Below are 26,871 nucleotides of genomic sequence, written 5' to 3'. Positions count from 1 at the left end.
TATTTTTAGACAGAAATATGATCACTACACGTTATTCTTAAAATATACCAATATGCCGTCGCGGACTTTTTTGTAGATCTTATTAAGAAGAACAATACTGCAGTACATTATTTTCATGTAGTACTTACCATTAGAGCAGCGCATGCGCGAAAGTGTCTCAACGGGTAGGACTTTATACACATTTATCGTATTTATGTTAATTTACATAAGAATGTACAAATAATAAACTATATATAAACCTTCCCTGAGAAATACTCGACCTAATGGTGAAAACCGCATCCAAATCCGTTGGGTGGTTTAGAAGAAGAAGAGTTAGAAAGTTCAGACAGACACAAAAAGCGACTTTGTTTTATAAGATATAGGATAGGAAAGAGTATAAACACTTCTATCTCCGCTCGCCGGTCAAACAGAGATAAACTGCGGTGTTGAGTTGCGAAAATCTACACCGTGCTTCATCTTGTGAAAAACCGAGTGAAAATAAATACTATAAATGAATGTAGGTACTAAGTGTATAAATTAAGTTCAAATTCTTAGTTTTTAAGATTATTAATGCTTTTTATTTTAACCTACAGAAAAATTTTAATAATGAAATAAATGTTGTCAGATTTATTTTTTAAATTTACATAAATTTTATTAAAAATGCCAAAAAATTATGTAATTAAATGCCCGTTTTTATGTATATTTAGTGATATGAGATTTGGATAAGGATGGTCCTGCGGTAACCCAGCCATAACGAATTTAACGGTTACTGCTATTTAGGTATACTTGTAAAGACCGTAAGGTCATTTTATTTTAAAATAATTACTTAGAAATATTAAGGTACTAGGTTCAGGTCATCGAGGCGCAGAGAGGGTGACTGTAAGCGCGAAGGTTGCAGGTTCGATTCCCACACGGAGAAAAGAATTATTTAATATATTTGTTTCGTCGCAAGACCACGAAAAAGGCTTAGCAGTATAGGGGATATCACGTGTAATAAAAAAAATGCTTTATTTCCCCCACAAACAGAAGTTAAGACATTTCTCTAATTTTTATTACTAGAATAATATTAATTTAATATTATGTATACGTCTTATACATATACGTACTTTCTCATTTGTATATTGACTTAAAAATATATATTTCCTTACCTCGAGTGGGAATAGAATTGACAACCCGTCGCGTCACGACTGGCCTCAGTATTACGTATATTGTTTGATACATAAAGCATATTTCACAAATTAATTCGCCATCGAGTACATAACGTAAAGCAAATTTCATTCGGAGTATAAAAAGGTGTTTTCTTGAAAATTGCAAAAGTAATACCAATTACAACATGTTGCACAGTTAGAGTCGGTAGAGGCAGTTGCAACGCTCGCTGCAACCTTTGGATAACTAATGAAAGTTATTTAACAAAATAATGTAATATCGCTTTTTATTTTGGTACATATTTAGTATAGAGAACCCACAGTTGAGACATTTCTCTATTATCCGCTCAATTTTCGAGACATTGCATGTTGAGAAGTGGAACTCAACGCCACATACCCTTGAGTGGCAATCGAACCCAGGACCATCGCATTTGGGTACAGCCAGATGCTGTCCCACTGCACTACGATGGTCTATCTTTGCTAGTGCATTCGTTACTTCTATAATTTTTATTAATTTAATAATGCAAAAATTATATAATTTTTATTTTTAATTCATAACCAGAGCTATAAGGATCTAGATAATTCATGAACATAAGTTCACCTTCGTTTATATTTGAGTATTGATAAAACATCGGTTCTAAGAAATTGTATTTTCTAATAAAAAGTTTCCTACTTATTTCCTTTTGAATATTATTCCATTTCTTGACCTTCAAAATTTTATTAATTAATTTGGCGTCTATTATATAGTCGTAACATATAAGTCATATATGTGACGAAACGATACAGGTATGCAAAGACCGTAGCGCTAAACGCTGCATTCTCTCTGGCTAACCCGCTGGCGATAAAGAAGAACTACTTCTAACAACAACGAAAACGAAGAAAATATCTATAACGGTACCCATATCCTACAATACTATAGCCGTTTGTCCACGAACCTGTACGAAAATTCAACAAATCCTCTGTCAGTGCTTCCTTAAATTGAAGAAAGATATTTTATATCTTGAAACTGTTCCCCGCACATAGCAGTGTAGGAAGAGGGAACTAGCGAACATCCTCCTTTACAGTGCTACCAGCCGAAACGAAGGAATTTTATAACTTTATATAAAAAAATAAAATTAATCAAAGTTTTACACAATGTCGATTACGCGGAAGCATATTGAAATATGAAGGGAACAAACAAAACTTATAACAAAAATGTTTGTGTGACCTTCAAATTGTCACTTTATTATTGTTATATATACAAGTACATAAACACTTGTAATTATAGATTTTAATGTCAAGACACTACATTCTTCACTTTTAATCTACATTACGTGTTGAGAGGAAGAAACCAACTCTACATTTTATTTGATCATATGGTTTAAATGAAATTATTTCATCTTTTAGTGGCGCAGTGGAATATCGTCTGACTTTTAACGCGTCATTTATGAGTTCGATTACCATTCGGAGTAATGATTATATTTAAATCATGTTCATTTCCCAACTCTAGAAGACTTCCACCAATGTCTCGAAAGTTCGGCGGTGTCTAGATAATAAGCTCCCTCTAAATATGGTATATACGGGATACAGCGTGAAAGTAAAAACATATTATCAATATCAATCATTAGACAAGGGGTAATTTAAATGTTTTTGTTTCTAAGACGTTATAATAAATAAAAAAGTTAAATAATATTTTATTACCGCATATTGCTTATAAGGTTGAGATCAACTAATAACTAATTACAACCAGTTATATAACATCCGGCTTTACTAAGATAATTATGTAATTGTACTAAAAAGTGCATATACATATGTCCCTATATGTCGTAATAAATTCATGAATTAAACATAACTGTATTTAAATATATACATTTAAATTTTATATAGGTGGACTACTAACATAGTACAGTCTTGATAGGCAAAGTTAAATGACGGAACCTAACGCCGCGCTTCGTCTCCCAGAACGGGAAAGTATATATAATCATTTCCCAAGTGGGAATCAAACCCACAAGCATTGCTCTTACAGTAAGACGCTGTAACACGGCGCTACAACGGCGTTCATTTAAAAAAATAATTATATATTTTTTATACAAACAATGTATTGTACATTTTTAAACATTTTGAATATTTAAATAGTTATTCTCACATTAAAATAAAAGATTATAAATAAATGAAGTAGCGGGACTTCATACATAAAGATTTTTTTATTAATATTATAAAATTGATTATATTATTTAAATAAAATAATATAATAAGTTTATTGACCGATTAATCGATAATATAACAAAACATTTGCTAGAAAACATCTGGATATTAAATATATATTGTCTTTCATTTACTTTGTTATTACTACTTAACTTACTACTTAAGTATATAAAGAAGAAATAATATAATAATTATATAATTTACTAGTGGACCCGGACGCGGCTACGCCTGCTTGAACTATAAGAATATTTATTAAATATATTTATGAAATTATTGGATGAATATCAAAATATAAGTTCATTTTGGGTGACGTTTTCTTAAAACAACAAAGAAACTTTGCAAACCGGTGCTTAGCAACGACGGTTGTTATTAACATGGCAGAATAAATTGCATGTCAAATTAGAAACTATTTTAATTTATTAGTACATATGTGTAATGTAATATTATATAGCCTATAGCACTTCTGAAGAATGCAGCTTTCATACAAAACAAAAACATAGTAAATCGGACCAGTTGATCCAGAGATCTTAGCGTTCAAACAAACAAACAAACAAACTCTTCCGCTTTATTATATTAGTATAGATTAAATATTGATTACCAAAATTCTTCTCATAAAACAGGGTAAGCAGAACATGAGACACAGACATTGTGTTTGTGACAATTTATTCCATTCTGAGACCATCGTTGCTCAGTGGCATGGCGTCTCGATTCCCACCCGGGGGAATTTTTTCTTTTTTCATTTCTCTAGTCTGATAGCAAAAGCAACCGCGGCGTTATTCTGAATACAGGTGAAACTAAAAAAAAACTCTCTACTCTCCTAAAATAAAACGTATAAGCAGTAATACTAACAGAATTAGTTATGTAATACTAGCCACATGTGCTCCACGTACTACCTCATTTAGCTAACAACATAAAATTTAGTTGCGCTATGACGTAATTATACCACACTGCCTTTGAAGTATGTTTTATTTTAGAATGAACAGTTCGTAAACTGGTTTTGGGTAGCGCCGGGGTAATGGTGGTTTGATTTTTAAATAAATGTAGAGCTCTCTAAGGCCGTTTTATTTTAAACTGTGATGGTTGTAGATTCGATTCTTCTTCGTGGGATTGAGTTAGACATCAGGTTTCTAGGTTTCGTTTGCTCGCTCTGGTAAATAGAACATAACGCAGCGTTAAGCCTATACGCAATGTATCGAAAATGAGACGGAACGTGTGTAGACAAGAAACGTGACACAGTTCTTCACACTGCCAATCTTACATCATGTGAAAGATGGGTAAAAATATTTACAATAGCTTACTTTGATGTATTCATTTCTCCACTTTTTTAGGCAAAGTGCGACGTCGACTTGCGCCACACAAAAGGCAACGTCGCGGAAATTCGGCGAAAGAGGAGAAATAGATTGTCTTAACATTATTTTCTCTCTGCCTTGAAGCTCCTTATATATGAATATTAAACATTTTATCAGTATAGCACTTGCTTACTGTTCACAGAAGCATTAATATTATAAATTGGCAAAAATGATAAATTAACATAATATATTTAAACATAAGATTACTTGTAAACAATTTTTTATTGTTAATACTTAACGAAATGTTTATAGTATAGAATTAATCTTTTCAATATATCATAGTAAAAATTTGTAGAAGTTTATTGAGTTAGGTAGAGTAAGGTCAGTATGTATAAATTTTGTAGTATAAACGCGATGATTGTAGATTCGATTCCCACTTGGAAGAATGAAATATTTTTATTTTCCCGCTCTGGTATAGTAGACAACGTGCGGCGTGGAGTTCCGTCACTCGATATATTATGATGTGTTGAATCCACGTGGAATGTGGACATTCGGTCATCTCTGTCTACCCTTCTTTCTATATGCAGTGTCTTCTAAAGCATGACCATATTATAATTTGGTGTAACCAGGTCAGTTATAGGAAATAATTTAAATATAAAAAAAATATTCAAATCGAATTGAACCCGCAACCATCGTAATACAAAAAACCTCTCAACCATACTATCAAGGCGTTAAGTTCTTTAGTACATTGTCAAATACCATGAAACCAGATTGACAAACACTTTAGAGACATAGTTTATATGAAAATGAACTCTATCACAAGGTACTAAGGCACAACACGCGGCGTTTAAAACCGCGTACTCTACAGAGCGTGTCGTGGGAGCGCTACAATGACTGTTGGAATGTTAAAAAAAAACTTGTCGATGTTAGCTTTGAATGAATATAGTGGTTCTATTTTACGCTTTGGATATGAAATATGGCTTTTTTTTTATATATAAACATATATATTATTATATATAAATCCTATAAAAGGAAAGCCTAGTAATAACTTTTAGTTTTTTATTAACTAATAGCCTCGATGTTCTAGACTATTTAACTCAAAAATATCTTTAATTCCCACCAGTAGTTCCTGAGTTGGTACGTTAAACCAAACAAACACTTCACCTTTATAATATTAGTACAAATTGGATTGGACAATAATATACTATAAAATATGTATTTTTTATGACAAACGATCTCTAAAATAGGGGAAGCGAGATAGATAGTGTGAGAGAAGGAGACAAAGCATATTAAGTGCACTTCCGTTGTATTATAGAGGGGACTCAGGTGGTCGCGCTACAGGTGACTGTTTTAAAAGATTCACATGCTTAATAGTTTTAACTTATTCAATAAGAAAGAAAGAAGAAAGAGTTAAGTGATTTTTTATCTATATAAGGTTTGAAAGCAAAAATATTTTTATAAAATTCATTGTATTCAATAATCATTAAATAAACAAAGATATGGAAGTTTTTTTATTTGAAAAACAATTTGAAACGTCTGTAACATAGCAAATCTGTCATACTAACTAAGACGAATCAGATCGACTAACCACTAATTAAGCGTGGAAGCCTTCCATCCGGCCAGCTCGAGTGTCCTTGATGCACTCGATAACGATTCTACGTAGCGAATAATAGCTTATTGTTATATTATAGCCATTTTATATAAAATCATTACATAAATTGTAGCCTATGTATTTTTCTGATGTATAAGCTATATGGCAGTAGAGTTTCATCTAAATTCGTTCAGTAGTTTTGGTTAAAAATGGAACAAACATCTATTCTCACAAACTTTTACGTTTGTAATATTAGTAGGATTAGGGTGAGATAAGATTATAAAGTTGAATTTGTTTGGGTAAACGCTAAACGCTTTTTTCGTTTTCGTTTTCAGAGTAGAGAAAAAATATTTATTCCCCTCCCTTCGAGTAAGAATAGAACCAATAACCATCACGATTATAATCTAATGCTCGACCATTACACTATGAGGAACATTTTAATATAATAAATTATAGATAATACTAATATATAATATACAATCAGGTTTGATTCTCACTCGGAAAAATAAATTATTTTCATTTTTGTTAAGGCCGATTTGTTAAGGCGAATTACGGTGTTGAGCTCCATTCAACATGCAATATGTCGAAAATTGAGCAGAAAATTTTGAACAGAGTGTCTTAACTTTACTGAAATCTCCTATATAAAGGATAAGGTGATAATTTAATAACAATTAAGGAACATAGGCAATATTTTTTTTGCGTTCTATAGGTACATTTGGTAATTAAATCAGTAGATCAGTATTCATAAGTTATAAATAGAGACAACAAAGGAAGTTCTATTTTTGTAACCAGTTCCATATCGATTTTGACGATGATCGAATCGATTTTTATACCAACCATTTTAATAAGGAAGTAATAAATTTCGTGATATTTACATACAAATTATTTTTTTAGTATTCATTGTAATTTAAACAATTACTTCAAAACTAAGTTTAACAATATGTATATTTTAACTTAGAGCTGTAAAAGCACAGTGAATGTAATTAATGTAATTAATAAAAATGAACATAATTCCTTCCCTCGAGAATTGAACACACAACCGTCGCGTTCACAGTCACACGCCTGTGCCACTGCGTCACAACGACCTCAAATTAAACAAAAAGAAATTCAGTATAATGTATAATGGAAAATAACTCTGGTGTTTACAACTAGTCCGGGAAAGTTATACATTAGAAATATTCCACTGAGTGGCATTTGAACCCAATAGACTTGTTTAGTCTGGTATGTCATATACATGAAGGAATTAAATAATATAATATAACATGTATTGGTTTTATAATAATAATATTTAGTATTGAAATTTATTTATTCATCCATTTTTTTTGTAATTACTTGATATTCATATTAATTCATAAGCGCGATGCTTATTGGTTTGATTTCCACTCGAAATAATGGATGGATTTTCATTTCCACGCCAGGCCTTTACCTCTTAACGTTAGGTTCATACCTACACTACTAAATGCACAACGTGAAATTTAAAAGAAAACCTAGAAGTGCCAAAAAAGAAAAAATAAATTATTTAATAATAATTCCTCGAGTTGATATCGAATCTAAAAGCTTTCGCGTTTATTGTTCTAAAGAAGGGCTCACGAATGAGCTCCAATGCGTTAAAATTTGACAAAAATTTAACAATCGTCTACACTCCGCAGTGCCCAAATATTTTTGTCAAACAACCTTATCTAACACGAGGCGGTGACGCGTGTTGCTCTTTATATTCTGTATTAAGTTTCCTCTCTACATATAAAGAATGATAAATAAGAAACAGCCAAGTGCGAGTCGGGACTATTTATGGTTCCGTAGTACCGAACATAGAAGATGATAGTAATAAACTAAATATCACTAATATTGTTTTTATAAAAATATAAAGACTAAGTTTTAATCGTGTAGTCCTGCAGCTTTGGAGTCCAGAAAAAGGTTTTATAAGAAGATTCCGGTTATTACCATTCCACTACGGACCCCTAGTGATCGCTACTCATCTTAAAATAAGGCATGCTCCGTCATATTATCAAGTAGCTTATCTTATTTAATCTTGGGATATTAAAAAATTGCGATAACACCCGCCATAAATATGTATAAATGGGAATATTTAATGGTTCTATGACGTAAGTGGAATCTTCCAAATATTATCTATTGTAAACACACATGTATTTACATATACACTTATTATTATTATAACTTCACGCTATATCTCGCATATAGCAGGATAGAAAGAGGAGCCAAATGTAAACAGTGTTCGTCACTCTGTTCTCTACTTTCCGACCAATTTTCGAGACATTATTCCTACAGTATAGTTATTTATAGTTATTCAGAATAGACAAAAAGTTTGCAGAGAACATAGTGTCTTGACACTACATTCTCTCTACCTACCTTGCGATGCGAGGGGTGTTTAGGTAAAAAAATATACCGCGTCAAACAATTATACTGTATAGTGTCATAATTATTAAGAGGCATATAAAGATGAATAGACATTAATTAATTATAATTGAGAAGTCTTTGATTATTACATCGTGATATAATATTACAGTTTTTGTAATATCATATAACTTTTGTTCTGTGTATACTACCTATTATGAAATTAAATAATTAGAGAGCTCGAATTTTTTTTCATAAAAGGCCTTATATGTAATTTTTTTTGGTATTATTTTGTTTAATTTTTGTATAGCAACTCAAAGATGTCGTCGTTGCTTATGCCACGGCAGCGGTACAGCATCGGACTGTAAACGTAATGGTTGTTAGTTCAATTCCCGCTTGGAGGAATAAATTGATATTGATGAATATACCAAATAATACTCGTATGTACATACAGATACAATACTATCTATATAGAAAACGCTTCTGTTACTGAGTGACGACGCACAAACAAAACAACTGGACTAATTTAAATTTGACAAATAGATAGGTTAGGGAACGTAGAGTGAGAGAGGATTTCTCCGTTTCTACCGACTTCTAACAGTCCACAAGCAAAGTTGCAGGCGAAAACTAGTATGTTAGATAGCATATTAGATAATATAATTATGCTCTAATGTTGCGACACACATGACCTAATAGCATTATGCTTGCGCTTTATTAATTCGTTTGACGTGATCGATGTAAATTGTAAACACTGTATTCTAGAAAGTTATGTTTAATTACCTAATGTAGTTAATTAAAGATAATTTTGGCGCTTATTATGAATGAAATTTTGTAGAATTATGAAACACGTCGTATCCCGCATATAGCAGGATAGGCAGTGAGAACCTAGTGTTAAGACACTCCATTCTCTACGTGCCAACAAATTTCTAAATTTCTTTGTCTTTTAAACATAGCGAAAAATGGTATATAGTCACACGAGTGGGAATCGAACCCATAACCGCCGCATTTCATTGTTAAAATATAATCATATCATAGTTATTATTTATTTTTATTATACAGACACTAAACTAAACATGAAGTCATTTGGTATTTATAGAAAGAAACAAAGCTAATCATAATAATAGAGCGATAAGGTTCTTTAAATAACTCGGTACTAAAACTATTCTTTATCACCGTCGTGGCGCACTGCCACAGTGCCTGTAAGCGCTATGGTTCTGGGTTCTATTTTCACTGTGTCGAATGAGTTAACTATGCTATGGTAACAAGAAAAAATGCGGCGTTGAGTTCCGCCAATCAACACGCAATATCTCAATTAGCTGGAAACTAAAATAAATTAAAAAAAAATTGTTTTCTTTATTATTATTTTTTTGCTTTTTAACTACGATTTAATTTGATTTATTTTATTTAATGAATGTAAACTACATTTTTTGATTTCTAAAAACTTTCGTTCATTCCTAGACCTCAAATATTTGAATTTACATTTCATTTCGCCGATTCAAATACACATAAAATATGTCATAAAAACTGTTGACACAAAAACGACAAGTTGATTGGTGTAACGATGATAGCGTGACGGATGCGATGAAAGTCTAAGGAATGCTGTCATTTCGTTCATTATCAATTTAATGTGTTGCTAAATTCCTTTGGGGGCCTATTAAAATTATACTCCCCCAAAGGAAACGCGCCACACAATTTACAAGATTGTGCCGTGAGTAGCGGAGTTCAACGCCGTGATTTCTCTTATTACCAGCGAGAAAATATTCATTTTAATTAACTAAATCGAATCCACAACCGTTGTGCCATATTTACGTATATATATATATTTACTCAAAAAAGTTTTATTATCGATAGTGGATAAGGAACCTAACGCCACATTCTGTCTACTAACAAACATACATTTACTTTACTTGAAAGCTTAAAGATCATTCAATTATTAAAATAATTAAAATTATTCAAATTCAATAACACCATGTGATTACCTTCTTTTTTTTAGTTAGTTTAACATTAAAATATTTCCTTCCTGCCTGCATCTACATTGTAAGTTATTGTTAATAAGAAATACTATAAAAACAAAGACTTCACGTTTAGGTATTTTATTATTTTCTTGTTATCATAAATGTACCTAATACTGCATCTTATATACGATTTTTTAAGTTGGATACCCATTTGAGTTTTTTTCTATTTCCGCACAGGTTTAGATTTTGCCACTAATAATATAAAGAGAAATTTATTCTTCAATCAATAGTGTTCTGACATTCCATTCTCTTTGCCCGCTTTACCGTTAAGTTACATAAAAAAATAAAACCCTAATAAAAATAATATTTAACTAAGTTAATTCAGTAGAAAGGCTTGCAATTTCGACACTCTACATACAATAATATTATATCGATTAAAATACAATTCATTAAGATCCAAATCTCGACTCGCGGCGCCTTGAACTACTTACGCATAGACGGCCTTTGCTTTTAAGTTAAACCCTCAAACTGCGTGAAGGTTTCACGAAATTTATGATATTCTTTTACAAATAGAAGTTAATATTTGATAATTTTTTGTTTATGAAATGTAATTGGAAAAAAATTGGTAACGGTTGTATTTTTTTTTTAAATTAATTTTAAAAAGATTTTTCACATTTGTCGTATAACAGGGTAGGCAGAAGGAACCTGAGCCTTATGGCACTCTATTCCAAGGAACGATGTAATAACAATAACTTTTAAAAAAACAATATATTAAGTTTGATTTCTTCGTCGTCCTTATTTTTTTATAGGAAACAATGACTCTATGAGAATGAATATGTGGTTTCCAGAGGACTTTAAATACCTCTCAATGCAGTCGACACGTATATCTCAACTGATACTTATTTTTACGATACTTGAACCGTTCTTTAAGGTAAAATAGATTTAATTCAAATTAAAAAGTATCATCTCGACATGACTTTTAAATTCCGAGAAATTTCTGGAGCAACATACATACACTTCTGACCTTCTGATCCTTAATATAATGACCTCCTTCTTTTCAATCGGTAAAAATAGCCTAAAAACGAATTTAATATCAACTTTACATACGTATGTATACGTACACAAGTTAAGATAGAGTAAGGTAATTCAGTTTCAATTTCATATTTGATCAGGCTATCTCGTTTATAGCACGAGTTCTTGACTAAATAATATAATGCTTATTTAAAGATATCATTTGAATTGAATCACTGAGTAAATAGCTTGAATCATAGAACATAGAGATAGTAACTAGAAGCATTGAAGTAGGGATGTAGAGTATCTTTTGAATTTGCGTATACAAAATATACGCGATTAATACGGTTTAAATAGTTTTGTTTATAACGTGATGAGTGAGTTGGATTTCCCCTCGGAATAATCAATTTTGTTTTCTCGTTCTAGTAACGTTATAATATGATTTTGGTCTACGCCACTTAACATATGTTTAAAAAATGGTATGGGAAGCGGGGAACGTAGTGTTTTAACACTAGGTTGCCTACTCTGGTATGCAAAACTCTTTTTAGGGTGTCGTAACCAAAAAAACTTTATTATTAAGACTCCGTGATAGTTAGATTGTGTAAATTTTCACAGATAATGTATTTCCGTTGCCGCTATATATAAATACTAAAATGAAAAATAAAATAAATATTGAGGGGGAGTCCCCAATACAATAAACATGGTTTTTTTGTTATTTTTACAGATAATAATTCCTTCTGCGCGAGTCAGACTCGCACTTGGAAGGTGTTTTTATTTATAATGTGCAACATTCGCGAAAACTAGATATCTTACTACAGAATGAAAAGTCTAGTGGTTATTGACTTTGAATTGCTAAGCCAGTGCCTTATTACTATAAAACAGGCAATCCGGGATCAAGTTTCCGTGTATGAGTCATACAAATATTTATTATTTATTAGGAAACAAAAATACGTGTAAATTAGTAAATTTTTAAACAATCATCGTATGTTTATCGTTAGTTTGGCTGAGAACGTGATTTTATTGCAATGCTCTATGATAAAATGCTAACAAGTGTTACAGGTGGCGCACGGGGACCTCGCTTAGGTCACCTCTGACGAAACCTCCACACAGCACATATTACATTTAATACCACACTGTACACTTTGTAAGAATAGAACACTTTGTGTCTTATATAACTTCACTAGATTACAGTTTTATTTTAATTTATTATACGTCTCTAATATATTGAATAATGAAACGGTTGTTACAAATAAAATAATAATTATATGTATGTATATTACAAAGTAGAAACGTATCTCCGTAACGAGCTATATCAGTTTCGATAACCTTTTAAGACCCTTCAGGTCAAATAGAGTTTAATTTAAACGATTTGTTATCACAACATGACAGTCACAGTGTAAACATAGATAGCTTACCTCTAGACCATCCAGTGAGCACGTTCCCGAGATATGCCACTTTGTATACTGGGTCCGGCTCGCTGATGCGGACGCTGTTGGTACGACGAAGGAGTTTGCCCAAGCCACGTGAAAGGCGGTCTATAGCACGAGCTGTGAAATCCTTGCCAGAAGCTCCATCTGCCAAACAAACCTCAGCTGGGAGGATCGACTTGCCCTCATACTCTCGGTGAGCTATCAATCTTGGGATAGTCAATGGCAACTTCTTCCGTTCAGGAGTCAAAGTCTTCGCCTGATTAACACTGTACACGTTACAGTTCTTTCTGAAGTTCTGACTCTCTTTGGTTTGGTCTCCAGTCTTCATTAAATCGGTTTGTGACTTCCCATTCAAGTTTTCGCTCATGGAATTATTGTTAAGGGTGTCAGTTTGGCCATCGCTGTACCGACGTCCTGAGCCCACACGTCGTTTAAATAGAGATGGATTTCTCAAGAGTATGCTAGTTTCGCTGGAACTCCTGTTTTTTAGTATATGAATCTTCTTAACTCGTGATACTGCGCAGTCGACCGCGTCCGTGCTGACCGTCCTTTCCGTCTTCCCCTCTTCATCGAGGAAGCGAACTCTCAGGCCGTTAGATTTGCAATCACCTAATGTTTTTTCTGCATCTTGCAAACGATCTGGCTGACTTTTTGCGCCCGCGTCCAAGCAATGGCGCTCGTTTTCACTCAACATGCCTCGAGCCATTTTTACCATAAAATTAGCTGCCAAATGCAAAATTTACATTCTGCATTCACTTAAGTGTCATATTTCCACTATAATAATTCTTGTTTATTTATCTAGTTCACGTTACAGAGCATTAAACCAGTTGGCCAACACACACAGCACACTCCGTCCACTAAAGAACGACACCGGCTTGGAATGCACTTACTTAACACTATTTTTATTTTAATTTCTAAAAGAATTTGTTAATAGAACGTTCACAAAAATCCTTTGAATAGATATCGCAATATTAGAAACACTCGAATTTGAAAAAAATACAGGTGAAACTAAAGTAAGTAGTGTAACGACGCGTGCGCCTCGCGCGGCTCGCGGAGAGGGTATGGCGTGTAGGAGCTGCGCGCGCGCACCCGGCCGCTCTAGCCCGCGCAAGTAATACTCTCCGGTACTCTACCAGTAGTCCACTGTCAGCGATGACCTGTAAATAAAAATGCTTAATAAAAAATCTTACTCGATACAAAAAGTCATGTTCTATGCAAAAACGTCGAAAAAATAATCGTAAACTATTTATAATGGTTGCGAAACGTTTAGCTTCGCGGATTCGTTTAAAATTTTGTATTTTATGAAAATGCTTATGTTTTCATTATTAGGTTTAACTGTCTGAAGACTAATTATAATTATTACGGGTTTTTGTCCAAATATTTTCTTCTTATGGCAATCTATCGTTAAGACACTACACTCTCCAGTTTCTGTCAAATTTTTGAGACATAAACACTTAATAAAGTGGCGAAACTCAACGCTGCGTTTTGTTTTATCATCAGAACGACGAAATAAAATAATTCATCGCTCGGTGTGATAATCGAGCCCACACCCGTCGCGTGTAGTCAGAGGCTGTGCCGATGCACGACGTCCTACTCTTGTTAGAAAATTATTAGTGGTCCCATTACTCAGCATATATTTTAAATCCGAGAACGTAATGTCTTACACCTTCTGCTTATGTCACAAACATTTTTTTTCTTCTATGTATGCAGGATAGAGGCACGGTAGGCAGAGGGAGCTTAGTGTTATGTTCGTTCCTCACTTCGGAACCGGAGCCGCCGAATTTAACGCCGCACTGGTAACTGCGGTAACATGCATTTTCATTTGAAAATATGAATAAAAAATAATTCATTTCCTAGGCAGGGAGTCGAACCCACAATGTCATGTTTGCAGTCACGTGTATGCCACTGCGCCACGACAGCCACGAGGAATTAATTTAATGAATGTTTTTTTATTGGCTCAAGCTCTATCCCGCACATAGCAAGACAGGCAGAGCTTTCCCTCAACGTCACGAATTGTCTCGCTACCAGAGCGAGGAAATGAAAATATTATCTATTCTTCCCCGAGTGGGAATCGAAACCCTTGCGTGACGATGGTTTTAATTATAATTATTATAATTTATGTATTAAATAAAAAGAAAACAATTATAATATTTAACGCCGGCACAACCTGGCTAGCTAATTAATGACAGCAAAAACTAGGAATCTTTAAGTTAATAATCATATTTTTATAATAATTACTTATTATTAAGAATGATTGATTGTCTGTACTGTAATTACTATTACAAATGTAATAATGCATGGCAATATACCAATTATAGTTTTCACTTTAATTTCTATACTTTAACAGTTTTAAGGTCTGTAGGTCTGTCTGTCCGTCCGTTCGTCTGTGTCTTATTTTTTTTTCCAGTCTCATTTTCTCATTTTTCCAAACGTGATAAAAAAGTTAAGCTTATTACAATTATATTATTAGTAACAAATCTTATCAGTGCATAACAATATAATTAGATAACCAGCTTTTAACTGAGAGAGTAAGAGTTGAAATTCTGATCGCTGGTAATTTAACGATGATTGATCTTATATACATACGTATAGCCTTTACACTCAAATATTTTTTCCTGAGATCGGGCGTTCAACCAAACAAACCAAATTCTTTAGCTGTATAACATTAGTAGGTATCTATAGATATAGATTTTATACAAAAACTAAGTTAACTTTTTTTTAATTGAAAAAGTTAACAATGTCTATTCCAATTTTATATAGATAGAGATGTAAAAGTATATATCAGAGTAAACGTGGCAAAGTCTCTATTTCCAACTTTCCGTTCAATTTTAGAGATAATGTGTGCCATAAGGAGGACCTCAATGCCATGTTTTATCTCTAAACCACAGCAAGAATGGATTCAATTCATTCTTGCAAGTACAAATCAAACCTAGGACCGTCACGCTTACAGTCACGCTGTGCCACCGCATCACGACGGCAAAACCATCGAGGAAAAGCACCTGCACCTGTGGTTACTGATTACCATAAATCTGTTAGCTCACTTTTATATTCTAAAGTTTTTGTTTTGTATCTTTACTGTTTATCTCGCGTGAAGTTTGTCGTAGAAATCTTATAGAACTAATTAACAATTACTTATTTATAAGTAATATTAGTTTTATCTACTGTGACGCATATCCTTCGTCAAGTAAAGTAATTATAGAGAACCTTATGTAATACTTCGGTTTTTCTTCATTTTTTCTCGCATTTTATATTGAAAATTAAGAACAGAGTGTCTTGACACTAAATCTTATAAGTAATAATAATAATTTTTTTCTTTTGTTTTTTTTTTTTGATTTGCCTCATTACCAGAGCCAAGAAATAAAAATTCATTTACAATTGTACACACGATTGGCTCAACATACCTGGCTTACTATATATATAATACACATACTAAATATATATAACACATATTTCGAACAATTTTGTTTAATTAAATCAAGCCTACATATGTAAACGTCCCGATAAGCATATTTTGTGGATACATCGACGTTTAATTCGCCAATACGGCTTATAACATTACCGTTATCTCTTATCAAATCAATTGAATTCAGACCGCGAATGTAGGTTAGTGTTATCGAGGAAGTGGGGAAATCGATCTCGGACCAAATTGTATCTTTTGTTATTTCACTTTGTCTTTCATAGATATACCATATACTTATATTTTAGCGCCTGCAGAATCCATCAGATACCACTCGGGTGAATTAATTATTATCGCCTCCTTGCTCTGATACCTAGACAAAACGCGGCGGTGAATTCCGCTACTCAACACGCAATGTCTCGAATATATCCACACTAGGCTCCCTCTACCGTCCTATAAACGAAATACTATGTATGTGTACTAAAGTACTAACAAACCTACAAAATCCTTATTTAATTTGATGAAATTACTTCAAACGGACAGATACCACTTCGTTATTGACGCATAATTCTCTATATAACATAATGCTCTACAATATCATTATCATTTGAGTCATATTTACAATTGACCTGTCACCGCGCGGCACGTCCCGCGCTATTGTACCATACATCATGTTTGCAGCCGTCACGTTTCACATTGTATCGGGATCTATTTTGCAACATATATGTGATGTAGAGTCGAGCTGATCGATATAGAACTCTGCCTAATCATAATAGAGTCCTTTTTAGTGATTTACATATGATTTATACTCCAAAACGTTACTTCAAAGTAATCTAATACATATCCTTAAGGTAGAGAGGTTATTTTCGTGTGTTTAAGCATGTCTGAGTGATATCTAGGGACTATCGCCAGAGCTACGTGGACAACATCGTGATTGAAGCGCTCCCGTAGAGTATTGCGTCTCTATAGTTCTAGAAATAGACTAATTTTGATTTGTTGCCTGCGCTAGATTGATTTAGTGTCGCCTCCTCATATATTCCTGTTATCTATGTACTGTTGACTCTATCAGGGGTCTCTATCACAGTCTATGTTAAAAACAATTGGTTAGTTATATTAAACAGAAACGTAAGTAATGATACTGATAGTAATAATCCAGGTGAGACAGTCAAAATGGCAAAAATGCAACAGTAGTGGGTTCGATCCCCAGTTGAGTAATGATATTTTTCATTTTCCCACTCTGCAAGTGAAAACTCTACTTTGAAACACGATTCTTTCACGATTAACTATCGGCTTTTGCAAATGCGATGGTAACTGTTAGAAATTCTAAAGTGATGTAGACTTCGCTCTACTTTTTGAGATTATATGTGACGTGACGTTTACAATATATTACGTGTGAAGTGACGGAAATACCGAAGAAATTATAATTAATTCTAGGAATCGAACCCACAGCCGTCGCTGCTAAGGTCAGACGCTGTACCAAGATAGAGCTGCAAAAATATATTCACATTCCAAATTTACTAATTATTAAGCTTAACAACGGCTTAAACACTTAAATTTTATTTTTAAATCAAAAACCCATACAAACCGGTTATCAGCATCATATGATCATTATTATTTAAAGATAATTCCATTGAATTCCACCTCGTCCCACATGACGCGACCGGCTCTACATGTTTTCTTAAGAAAATACATCGAAAACAATAATATTGTATTAAAGAGTTAATGAACACAGACAATGTCAGAGAACAATGGGTAACTGTCAGCTGAGATCTAGGCTGTGATGCTCTTGCTGTTACAAATACTAGGATTTTCATATTACTTTGTTTTAAAGTTGTTTTTTTTTAGTTTATTTAATTACACGCAATATCCCGCAAATAGAAGGGTTAGCAGTAGCAGAGGGAAGCTACGAGTAGGTTAAAACATGATATGACGCGTTATAGAGCGTAACGCGCTTGGCTCGTTCCCAGAGCGAGCAAAAAAACATTTGATAATTATATTCCCCCGAGTGGGAATCGAACCCACTATCGTTGGGCTTTAAGTTGCACGTTTATGCCACTACGTTACGACGGCCTTATTTTATTTATTGTTATAGCACCGCTCAACACGCTATGTCGGTAAATGGGGAACAGAGTGTTTAAATACTGTATTCCCTAGGAAAAAGCTTAAAGCTGCTTTCTTAATAAATATTAATAACCCACGAATGAGATAAGCTCATACAAAATCATGTTCATTAAACGATGTTTCTCAATCCAGTACAAGAATACGACACTTCCTACATTTAGCACGACGACGACGCGCGCCGGTGCGGCATTTCACAAATTAGCGCTTACATCGTAATGTAGCCGGTGCGAATCGAAGCTATGTTCCTTATTGTATGAAAGGAGGAAATGCTATTACGTATTACATGTTAAAAGTTAAATTATAATAGTGTTTTAGTGTATTTATAACAATATATATAAAAGTCATCCATTACTGAGTGAACGATAGACAACGGAATCGCAACTGCTGAATCCTGTTCAACTGAATAGGCAAAAGGAACTTGGGAACCTGTCAAGACACTCCGTTCCCACAAAGGTACTTCAGTTCCCCACTTTCCGTTGAATTCTGAAGGTATTGTGTGTTGAGTAACGGAATAAAACGTCGCGCTTTGCCTCGTTACCAGATCGAGAAAATGAAAATATTAAATAGTTAATTTCCTGGGGTAGGAATCGAACTCACAACCCGTCACGTTTAAAGTCACAACCTTGTACGCGACGACTGTGCCACGACTAGCCTTCAGCAATATAAACGTCACTATTGCGTCAAGTATTAAAATGACGTAAAAAAACATTTTTGTTTTGGTTTAAAAATTCATATACAAATATAGATCAATATTAATTCGACCTTCAGCTTCACGCGGTATCCCGCATACAGCAGAGTGCTCATCTCCGTTTTCCATTTTCCGCTGAATCCTGGAGGCATTGCGTGTTGAGTGGCTGAACTCAACACCGCGCTTTGCCTCAACACCAAAGCGTAATGGAAATATAAATTAAAATAAATATTTAATTTCTTCGAGTGGGGATCGAACTCACATCCAGTGGCGTTTACAGTCACACTTTATGTCCCTGCGCCACTACTGGCCTCTAATTCGACCTTAATATTGTTAATTATAAAAATCAATACCCTCCTTTTATGTAACGACTAGCGGACGCGCGCAGCTTCGCTTGCGTATTTAGGGGTGAATTCTAATAAACCAAGAAACGTGTGTTTAATGAAATATTTTTAAGAGTCTAAAAGAGTCGGTGGTTTAACACTAGAAGTGCCGAAGATTGAAGGGGGTCCCTTGAACCGCCGTCGTGACATATTTGTCCCATTCTACTTATTATGTTCATTTTTGGTATAATACAAAAAAATGTTATTAAAATAATTCGTAAAATATGTAGATCATCTTTAATAATCAATTTTTGTTCTTTAACACACATAAAAGTACCAAAAAACCAAACACAAAGAAAGAATCAAATATTTCAAATACGTTCTAAGGTCGTGACGACTAACTGAATTACTCTTACAAAATTATAAGTTATTGAAATTAGTTAATATTATTATTAGGCCAAGTAATGCATTAATATATTCTTCATCAGTGATACATCACAGATGATTTATAACATTGCATAGTAATGGCTCCAGAATTCGGCGGAAAATGCCAGCGGAGTGCATAGCACTAGGTTCCCAGGTTCCCTCCACCTTCCCTACAATTGCCCACATTTGGTATCGAGTGTTTTTCTGAAATTCAAGCCTAGCTTAGTCATCCTTTCATCTGATACCTCACTTGAACTAGCGGCAAAATTTAGTATTGACACCAATTTTACCACACTTTTCAGGCTATAATTTTTTAAGATTTATGCATAAATGTATAGTTTTCAGATTTTTTCCCGTACTAGTACTACATGTAGATGCTAACCGCCAAATTTCATAATTCTAAGTTAACTGAAAGTACCTTATTAATTTGATTCCCTTTATAGTGTCGAAATATACGTTTTTTACTATATAAATGGTCATATCTTTTTTTAAGGGTGCTTTTTCAGGAAATCAAGGGACTGTAGATCGTCATATAGTTGATATTCATATACTCATATGAATATCAACTCGATTTCTCCAAGCGTTCCTGAGATAAAGGCAAAGACAGCCGGATGGACAAAAAATGATCTTATAAGGGTTTTTTTTTCCCTTAAAAGCTACAGAACCCTAAAAACTTAGGTATTGACTGCTAAATCTACTATTCAATTTTTTTCCGCCCCCGCATCGTCCTTTCACCTCCACCTCGTCGCCGAGGCATGAAAATATGTCAAATTATACCCTCAAATAATAAAATAATAATTGCGGGACAAAAATGACCCAGCGGCAGTTATAGGTAAATCTCATTTTTTTTTAAAAAGTATGACTGCTATAAAATTATTTATATTTTTAATTAAATAAAGATGTAAAATTGGTAATAGTCAAAAAGTTTCATCTACATACATTAACAAACAAAAAAGTTATAAACAATCAACCTTGCGTTTGGGACAAAAATGGAACGGCGGCGCTTCTAGTGTTAAGAGTCGGTGGCGATTTAAATATTTTTCCATACAAACTTTCAACTCCTTATTTGCATCCTTAGGGGGTGAATTCTAGAAAACCATGAAACACATATTATTATTAATTAAATATTTTTAAGAGTCTAAATTTCAAATTTTATAATAATCGGTGGCGTTTTAAAGATGTTTCCATACAAACTTTCAACCCCTTGTTTGCACCCTTAGGGAAATAATTCAAGAAAACCATGAAACACGTGTTCAATTAAATACTCGTACTTTTAAGAGTCTGAATTTCAAATTTTATAAAAATCGGTGCCAATTTAATTTTTTTTCCATACAAATTTTCAACCCCTATTTCCCCTCTTTAGGGTTAAAATTTTTCAAAATCCCTTCTTAGTGGATGTCCAGATAACGAAAGTAAACATCTGTCCAAATTTCACGTTTCTACTATTAGCGGTTACCTTTTATATATATATATAGATTAAAAAAATATTAGCAGTGTAAGCCAACAAAGTTAGGCCTAATAAAGTTGCACCGACCTAAACATAACAATGCGTCAGTAATATATTGAATGGGACGTCGCTATATGGAGGTGGAAGAGATGCGTATATCGCATAGAACAACAAATATGACTTTTTTTAAATTACCTTCACGCTGTGTCCTTCATATAGCAGTGTTGCCAGAAGGAACCTAATGTAGTCAGTGGCTGTAAATACAACGGGTTGTGGCTTTGATTCCCTTTCGAAGAAATCAGATATTTTTTATTTTTTCATATGTCACCTCTAGAACCTTTGCTTTGCTCTGCTTATAACATGTAATACCTCCAGAATTTGGCGGAAAGTGGACAACGGAAGTGTCTTAATGGAATGTCTAGGTACCCAGGTTGCAGGTGCGGGATACAGTGTGAAACTAAAAAACCTTCAAAAAATATTCTTCAAAAATTGGCCATTTTTAATAGATATTTCTTCAATGTGTGTGTGCGTGTGTGTTTATGAGTCTCTTAGCATTTTTTTACGATTGATATTTTTGATTGTTTCTTAAATAATATATTTTTTATACCATTACTATTTTTAAGACTTTTTTTTTTTATATTTACTCCATGGTATTATTTCTATTTCATTGTCTAAGGTCACAGGAGCTAAAAAGTCGCAAACTGAATGCGTCATACATCCGATGTACGTAGCAAAGAAACACCTGCGTTCCGTCCCTATTGTCAAAACTCCGCACTGACCTTTGATTGACGGTATATATGGATATATAATTAACTAGCGACCCGCTCGCTGCTTCGCCCGCTTCAACTACACTATTATTTGTCTCTGAAAAACTTGGGCTCTATTTTGATAGAAACCGATAGTTTGTTTGTAACAATACCTTATTGTATAATTTTGGTTTAGATTTGAATACTATTTACGCATACATAATAATTTTCCTCAAATTTGTATCTCTTTAATTTCTCTACATCTATAACCCACTGAATACAAAATGTATTGAACTAGTAAATATGTACCTCGTACTTTATAAAACAAATACTTACTAAAGATACGAGTATGTATTTTCTTTTTGAACTCTAGAGTTAAACTATAAAATTTATAACTCAAGGTTAAATATAAGAAATAGAATAATATCAACACTATTATTATAAGTAATAACTCGAGGCGATACATATTCTGAACATTTGGTTTCACGAACGTCATGTCCGACGTCAGAGTATCAGCTAGCCTACATATGGCGTGACTAAAAATAAATTTAGCATAATAAACAATTTAATTATAAACAAAATACTTTGGGAACTGTTGCTTGGTCTGGTTTCTGGGGAAATTATTATATATGATTTTATATTTCACGCTGTAACCTGCATATAGCAGGATAGGCAGAGGGAAGCTAGTTTTAAGTTCCACATTCCCCCCACACCGACAATTTTAAAAATATTTCTCTAAAAATGAATTATTGATATGGAGACACTACTGTATTCTACGCAACCCTATATGATATATTATTAATATATCAAATACCTTTGAGAATATCGAAGCTAGATCAAAATTTACACAAAGATATAGCGACTCCAATCACTAGCTCTTGGGAAATCAAAGTTTTTATTTACTTTCACCTTTATTGGAAGCGACGTTATTTCAAGTAAGAGTTAAGAAACATTTAATAATACGTATGTATAGACTGTCTGTTCATTATAACAGAATGCGGCGCTTTGTCTTGTTACCAGCCCAAGAAAATGAGAATAGTTCACTGCCACAGGAAATCGAACCTGTTACCATCGCAATTACTGTCCGACGATATTGTATTTTGTATAAATACCAAATTAAAATTAAATCAAAACACCTTCATGCTATATCCCGCACACACCTGGGTTCGCAGAGAGAACCCAGTGCTAAGACACTCCGTTTCCCACTTTCCGCCAAATTCTGGAGGCATTGCGTGTTGAGTAGCGGAAGTTGACGTCGCCCTTTGCCCTGACACCAGAGCGAAGAAATAAAAATATAAGCTTAAATAAATATTTAAGCATTTCATTTCTTTGAGTGGAAATGGATTCCACTACCAGTCACGTTTACAGTCACGCTTTTCGCCCCTGCGCCACGACTGGCCTCAAATACCTAATGTGTTTTCTAGATATTTGTCAAAATATTCATGTGTCGTTTACTGAGACAGAACAACTGTACATAGAGAAACAATAAATATGGGACACTAAATTCTCCTTTTTTAATTCCGTGTCCTAAAAGAAAACAAACTGACTCCTTTTAGGATCAGTTCACTGTCTGTCGGTCCTCTACCCAGACAATTATTCTCAAGTAAACGGTGTTAACAAGTTGAAATTAATATTACCTTACAAGTCTACAAGTCCAATCTCTAGAACATCTCTCCATAACCCACAAATATTGAGAAAATACATTAAAAGAGTTATTTTAAGCAAAACCCATGAACGTCAAGCTTACGTCATTTCCCAAGAGTGTCGTCTGAAGAGGTGGTCTGAAGGACACTGAGTTCTTCAATACACTTTTATGAGTACTATTAGATTATTAAAAGCTATCTTGACATAGTTGGGACATAGCTGGATAAACAAACTGCTTGTGGGTTTATATACATAAAGATTTGATTAAAATTGTTGTACTATGGAATATTTTCTCATAAGAATTTGACTATAAAAGCGAGGGTTTTGTATTTGAATCCAACTCTGGTAATTAGTATTTTCATTTTGCCGCTTAAAGGTAAAGATAAAACTCCAATCAAAAAAAGTAGTTGCCGAGATTAGCACCTTTAAACAAACAGTCTTTTCAGGTAACTTATTGCACAGACTAGGAGTACTGTACTTAAAACCACTTACATTTCTATGTTCATATTTCAGTATTTGTTCAGTGAGATCAATTCAGTATTTTAATTGCATACTATTTTTTTCTTATAATCTAAAATTTTCGTAATCTGCCATAGTAAGCGGAACATATAAATATGAAATACAAATAGAAAACACAATGCAACTCATTTAATAAATTACAGTGCATATTTCCTTCCTTCTTATTCCACTTTCCTCATATTTATATTTTTAGATCAGGATAATTACATAGTACGTACCTATTAAAGAAAATTTTATTAAGCCTTATTTATTTTATTATCTTTAAGCGCAATGGTTTTAGATTCGATCCTCAATCCTGCAAAGGAAGATGGAGTTTAATGTTAAAATCCTTCCTCCCTCATTTTTATCTAATTACCGAGATATTGTTAGTTAAGTGGCAGAGCTCAGCGCTTTGTTTTCTACTTACCAAAGCTGAAATTTAAAAATATTTTAACTTTTATTTATTTTTTATTTTAATTTATTTAAATTCTAGCGGCCCCGTGCAGCTTCTCCCCCTTTGTATTTTATATAAAAATAGTAATATAGATAATTAATATAGATTAATATAGATAATGCCCCTAAATAGGTATAAAACCGGTTACAGTCAAGTCAAGGAAATATTAAAATATATATATTTAAGTGAAATTTGATTCCATTATTATACGCAATAAATATTCCACCGACAACGACACACTAAAGTTAAGTTTACTTAGCAAAACAAACTTAAATTATGAAACTGTACAATGTCAGTATTTGCTAATGCACTTAATGCATCGCTGAGCAAACTGTAATACACATAATGATAACGCATCTAAATCCTTATTTAATCTAATACCTTCATTTTAAGGTAATTTGAATTATATAGTTATAATAATAAAATTGATAATAGCTTGTTATGTTGGTGCCGTTTTGACGCAATTGTTATGCATTTGAGTGTAGATGATAGCAAGTTCATATCTCAGTCTGTTATTGAGATTAAATATAGAATTTATTAGACAAACCGCGGCGTTGAGTTCCCAATTTTCAAGACGTTGAGTGTCGCTCAACTGAGCTAAAATAATGATTTTACCAGTTGTACCAAATAAAAACAGAAAATTTACTATTAAGATACTCCGTTCTCCGTTTTTCGTCAAATTTGAGCTAAAACTATTAATACAATCCATCATACATTAAAATAATGTTATATATCATTCTGTACATTCGGTAGTACGCAATTGCATAGTAATGAGGCAATCACGTCCACCGCGCGCATGCTAATACACTATTGAATAATGTATGTACGTACGTGTGCCGTCTGTGCTAAATATATGAGGACAGATATTTTGGGGAGTTTGTATAGGAAAATTATTTTGGGAACCTAATGTTAAGATACCCCGTTCCCATTAAGATACTTCTGTTTCAAATTGCGGCGAATCCTGGTATTGCGGTAACGGAACCCAAAAGCGCGCTAACTTGCTATAAGAGTCTTTAGAATTGAGAAACGATTTCTTAACGCTAGGTTCCCTCTGCCTACCCTATCTTATGTGGGATACTCATAATTATAAGATACTGTGTTGGCCAATTTTCGGGATTTGTCAGTAACGAAATCCCTAACTGGCTATACAGATGTTTATATTTCTGAAACATAGCCATCTTTCTATATGATCAAGTACATATTATAACGGCATTAAGGTATAATATATTTACAGCAAAAAAGATACATTCTTTTTCCCGCACGATAAGATTCAAAATGTATTGTATTCGTGATGCAACTTAACGCCGCATTTTAGTCCTGCTTAAGCAGGGATCTAATTGATTCAATATCGGGACTAGGAATGGAACCCAAAACCGCGTTTACTTTGAGACGTTAATATATTTCGAGAAAAAGAACTAAACTAAAGTAAATCGTCGCTTAATAAATGTACTGGTAGCTGAGACTTATACAGTGTGGTTAGTTATCCGCCGGGATTTAGTTACGGAGTAATAAATATTGGTTGAAGATCTATGAGGAAGTATAGGCTTTCAATAGCTTTCGCCGGCAGTTGTAACATGTTGTAAGAGTTACTTTTTTATATTAATTTCTTATTGATATCGTCAAAATAAATAACTGGCTAATAAATAATTTTGTCTTTTTTAGCTTCATGCTGATACCGGCGCCAAACGATTGACATCATATACCTTATGGCCATCTATTAATCGCTAAACGGACTTTCGCATAAAAAATGATTTTACAATTCAAACCGGCACTTCCTGAGATGAGTGTGTTAAATCCAACCAACTCTACAGCAACTCACAAATTTTTACAATATTAATATATAGCGTAGATAAATTTCCATACATAAACTTGCAAATGATAATACTATCGTCATCAAACACGTTAATCGATTTATGTGTTAAGTATAGCGGAAACATAAACTAGTTATCTTTAATTGCAATCTAAATGTATTCAAAAATCTATTAAAATTGTTTTTTTTTTTTGAAATTGATACAAATGAATATAATTCTATAGAAATAGTATGTGGTATTAATTTTTAATAATAATTCTTGTAATTTAATTTTGATTTCCGATTGATCTAGTGGATAGTTAATTGTCGGTGATGAAAAAATTTGCATTGGTTAAGTCAGAGTCGAGGAGGAAACATGTTTTATTTATAATTGACCTGGCG

The 26,871-nt window shown here is 33.3% G+C and overlaps 1 protein-coding gene across 1 annotated transcript in view; it reads right to left on the bottom strand.

Annotated features, from left to right (window-relative positions):
* LOC146534229 (uncharacterized) overlaps positions 1-14,078 on the bottom strand; it is a 60,294-nt gene extending 46,216 nt beyond the window's left edge. Inside the window, exon 1 of the mRNA XM_085192493.1 lies at positions 12,922-14,078. Coding sequence (XP_085048619.1) covers positions 12,922-13,651 — 730 coding nt within the window. The 5' untranslated portion in view covers positions 13,652-14,078. The remainder of the gene's footprint in view (positions 1-12,921) is intronic.
* Positions 14,079-26,871: the final 12,793 nt, after the last annotated feature.

This window comes from Heliconius melpomene, chromosome 11 (genome assembly GCF_056956725.1).
Source record: "Heliconius melpomene rosina isolate 202511_hmr_F chromosome 11, ASM5695672v1, whole genome shotgun sequence".
Classification (NCBI taxonomy): domain Eukaryota; kingdom Metazoa; phylum Arthropoda; class Insecta; order Lepidoptera; family Nymphalidae; genus Heliconius; species Heliconius melpomene.
The sequence above is the reverse complement of the archived record's forward strand: the minus strand, read 5'-3'. Positions and strand labels throughout refer to the sequence as shown.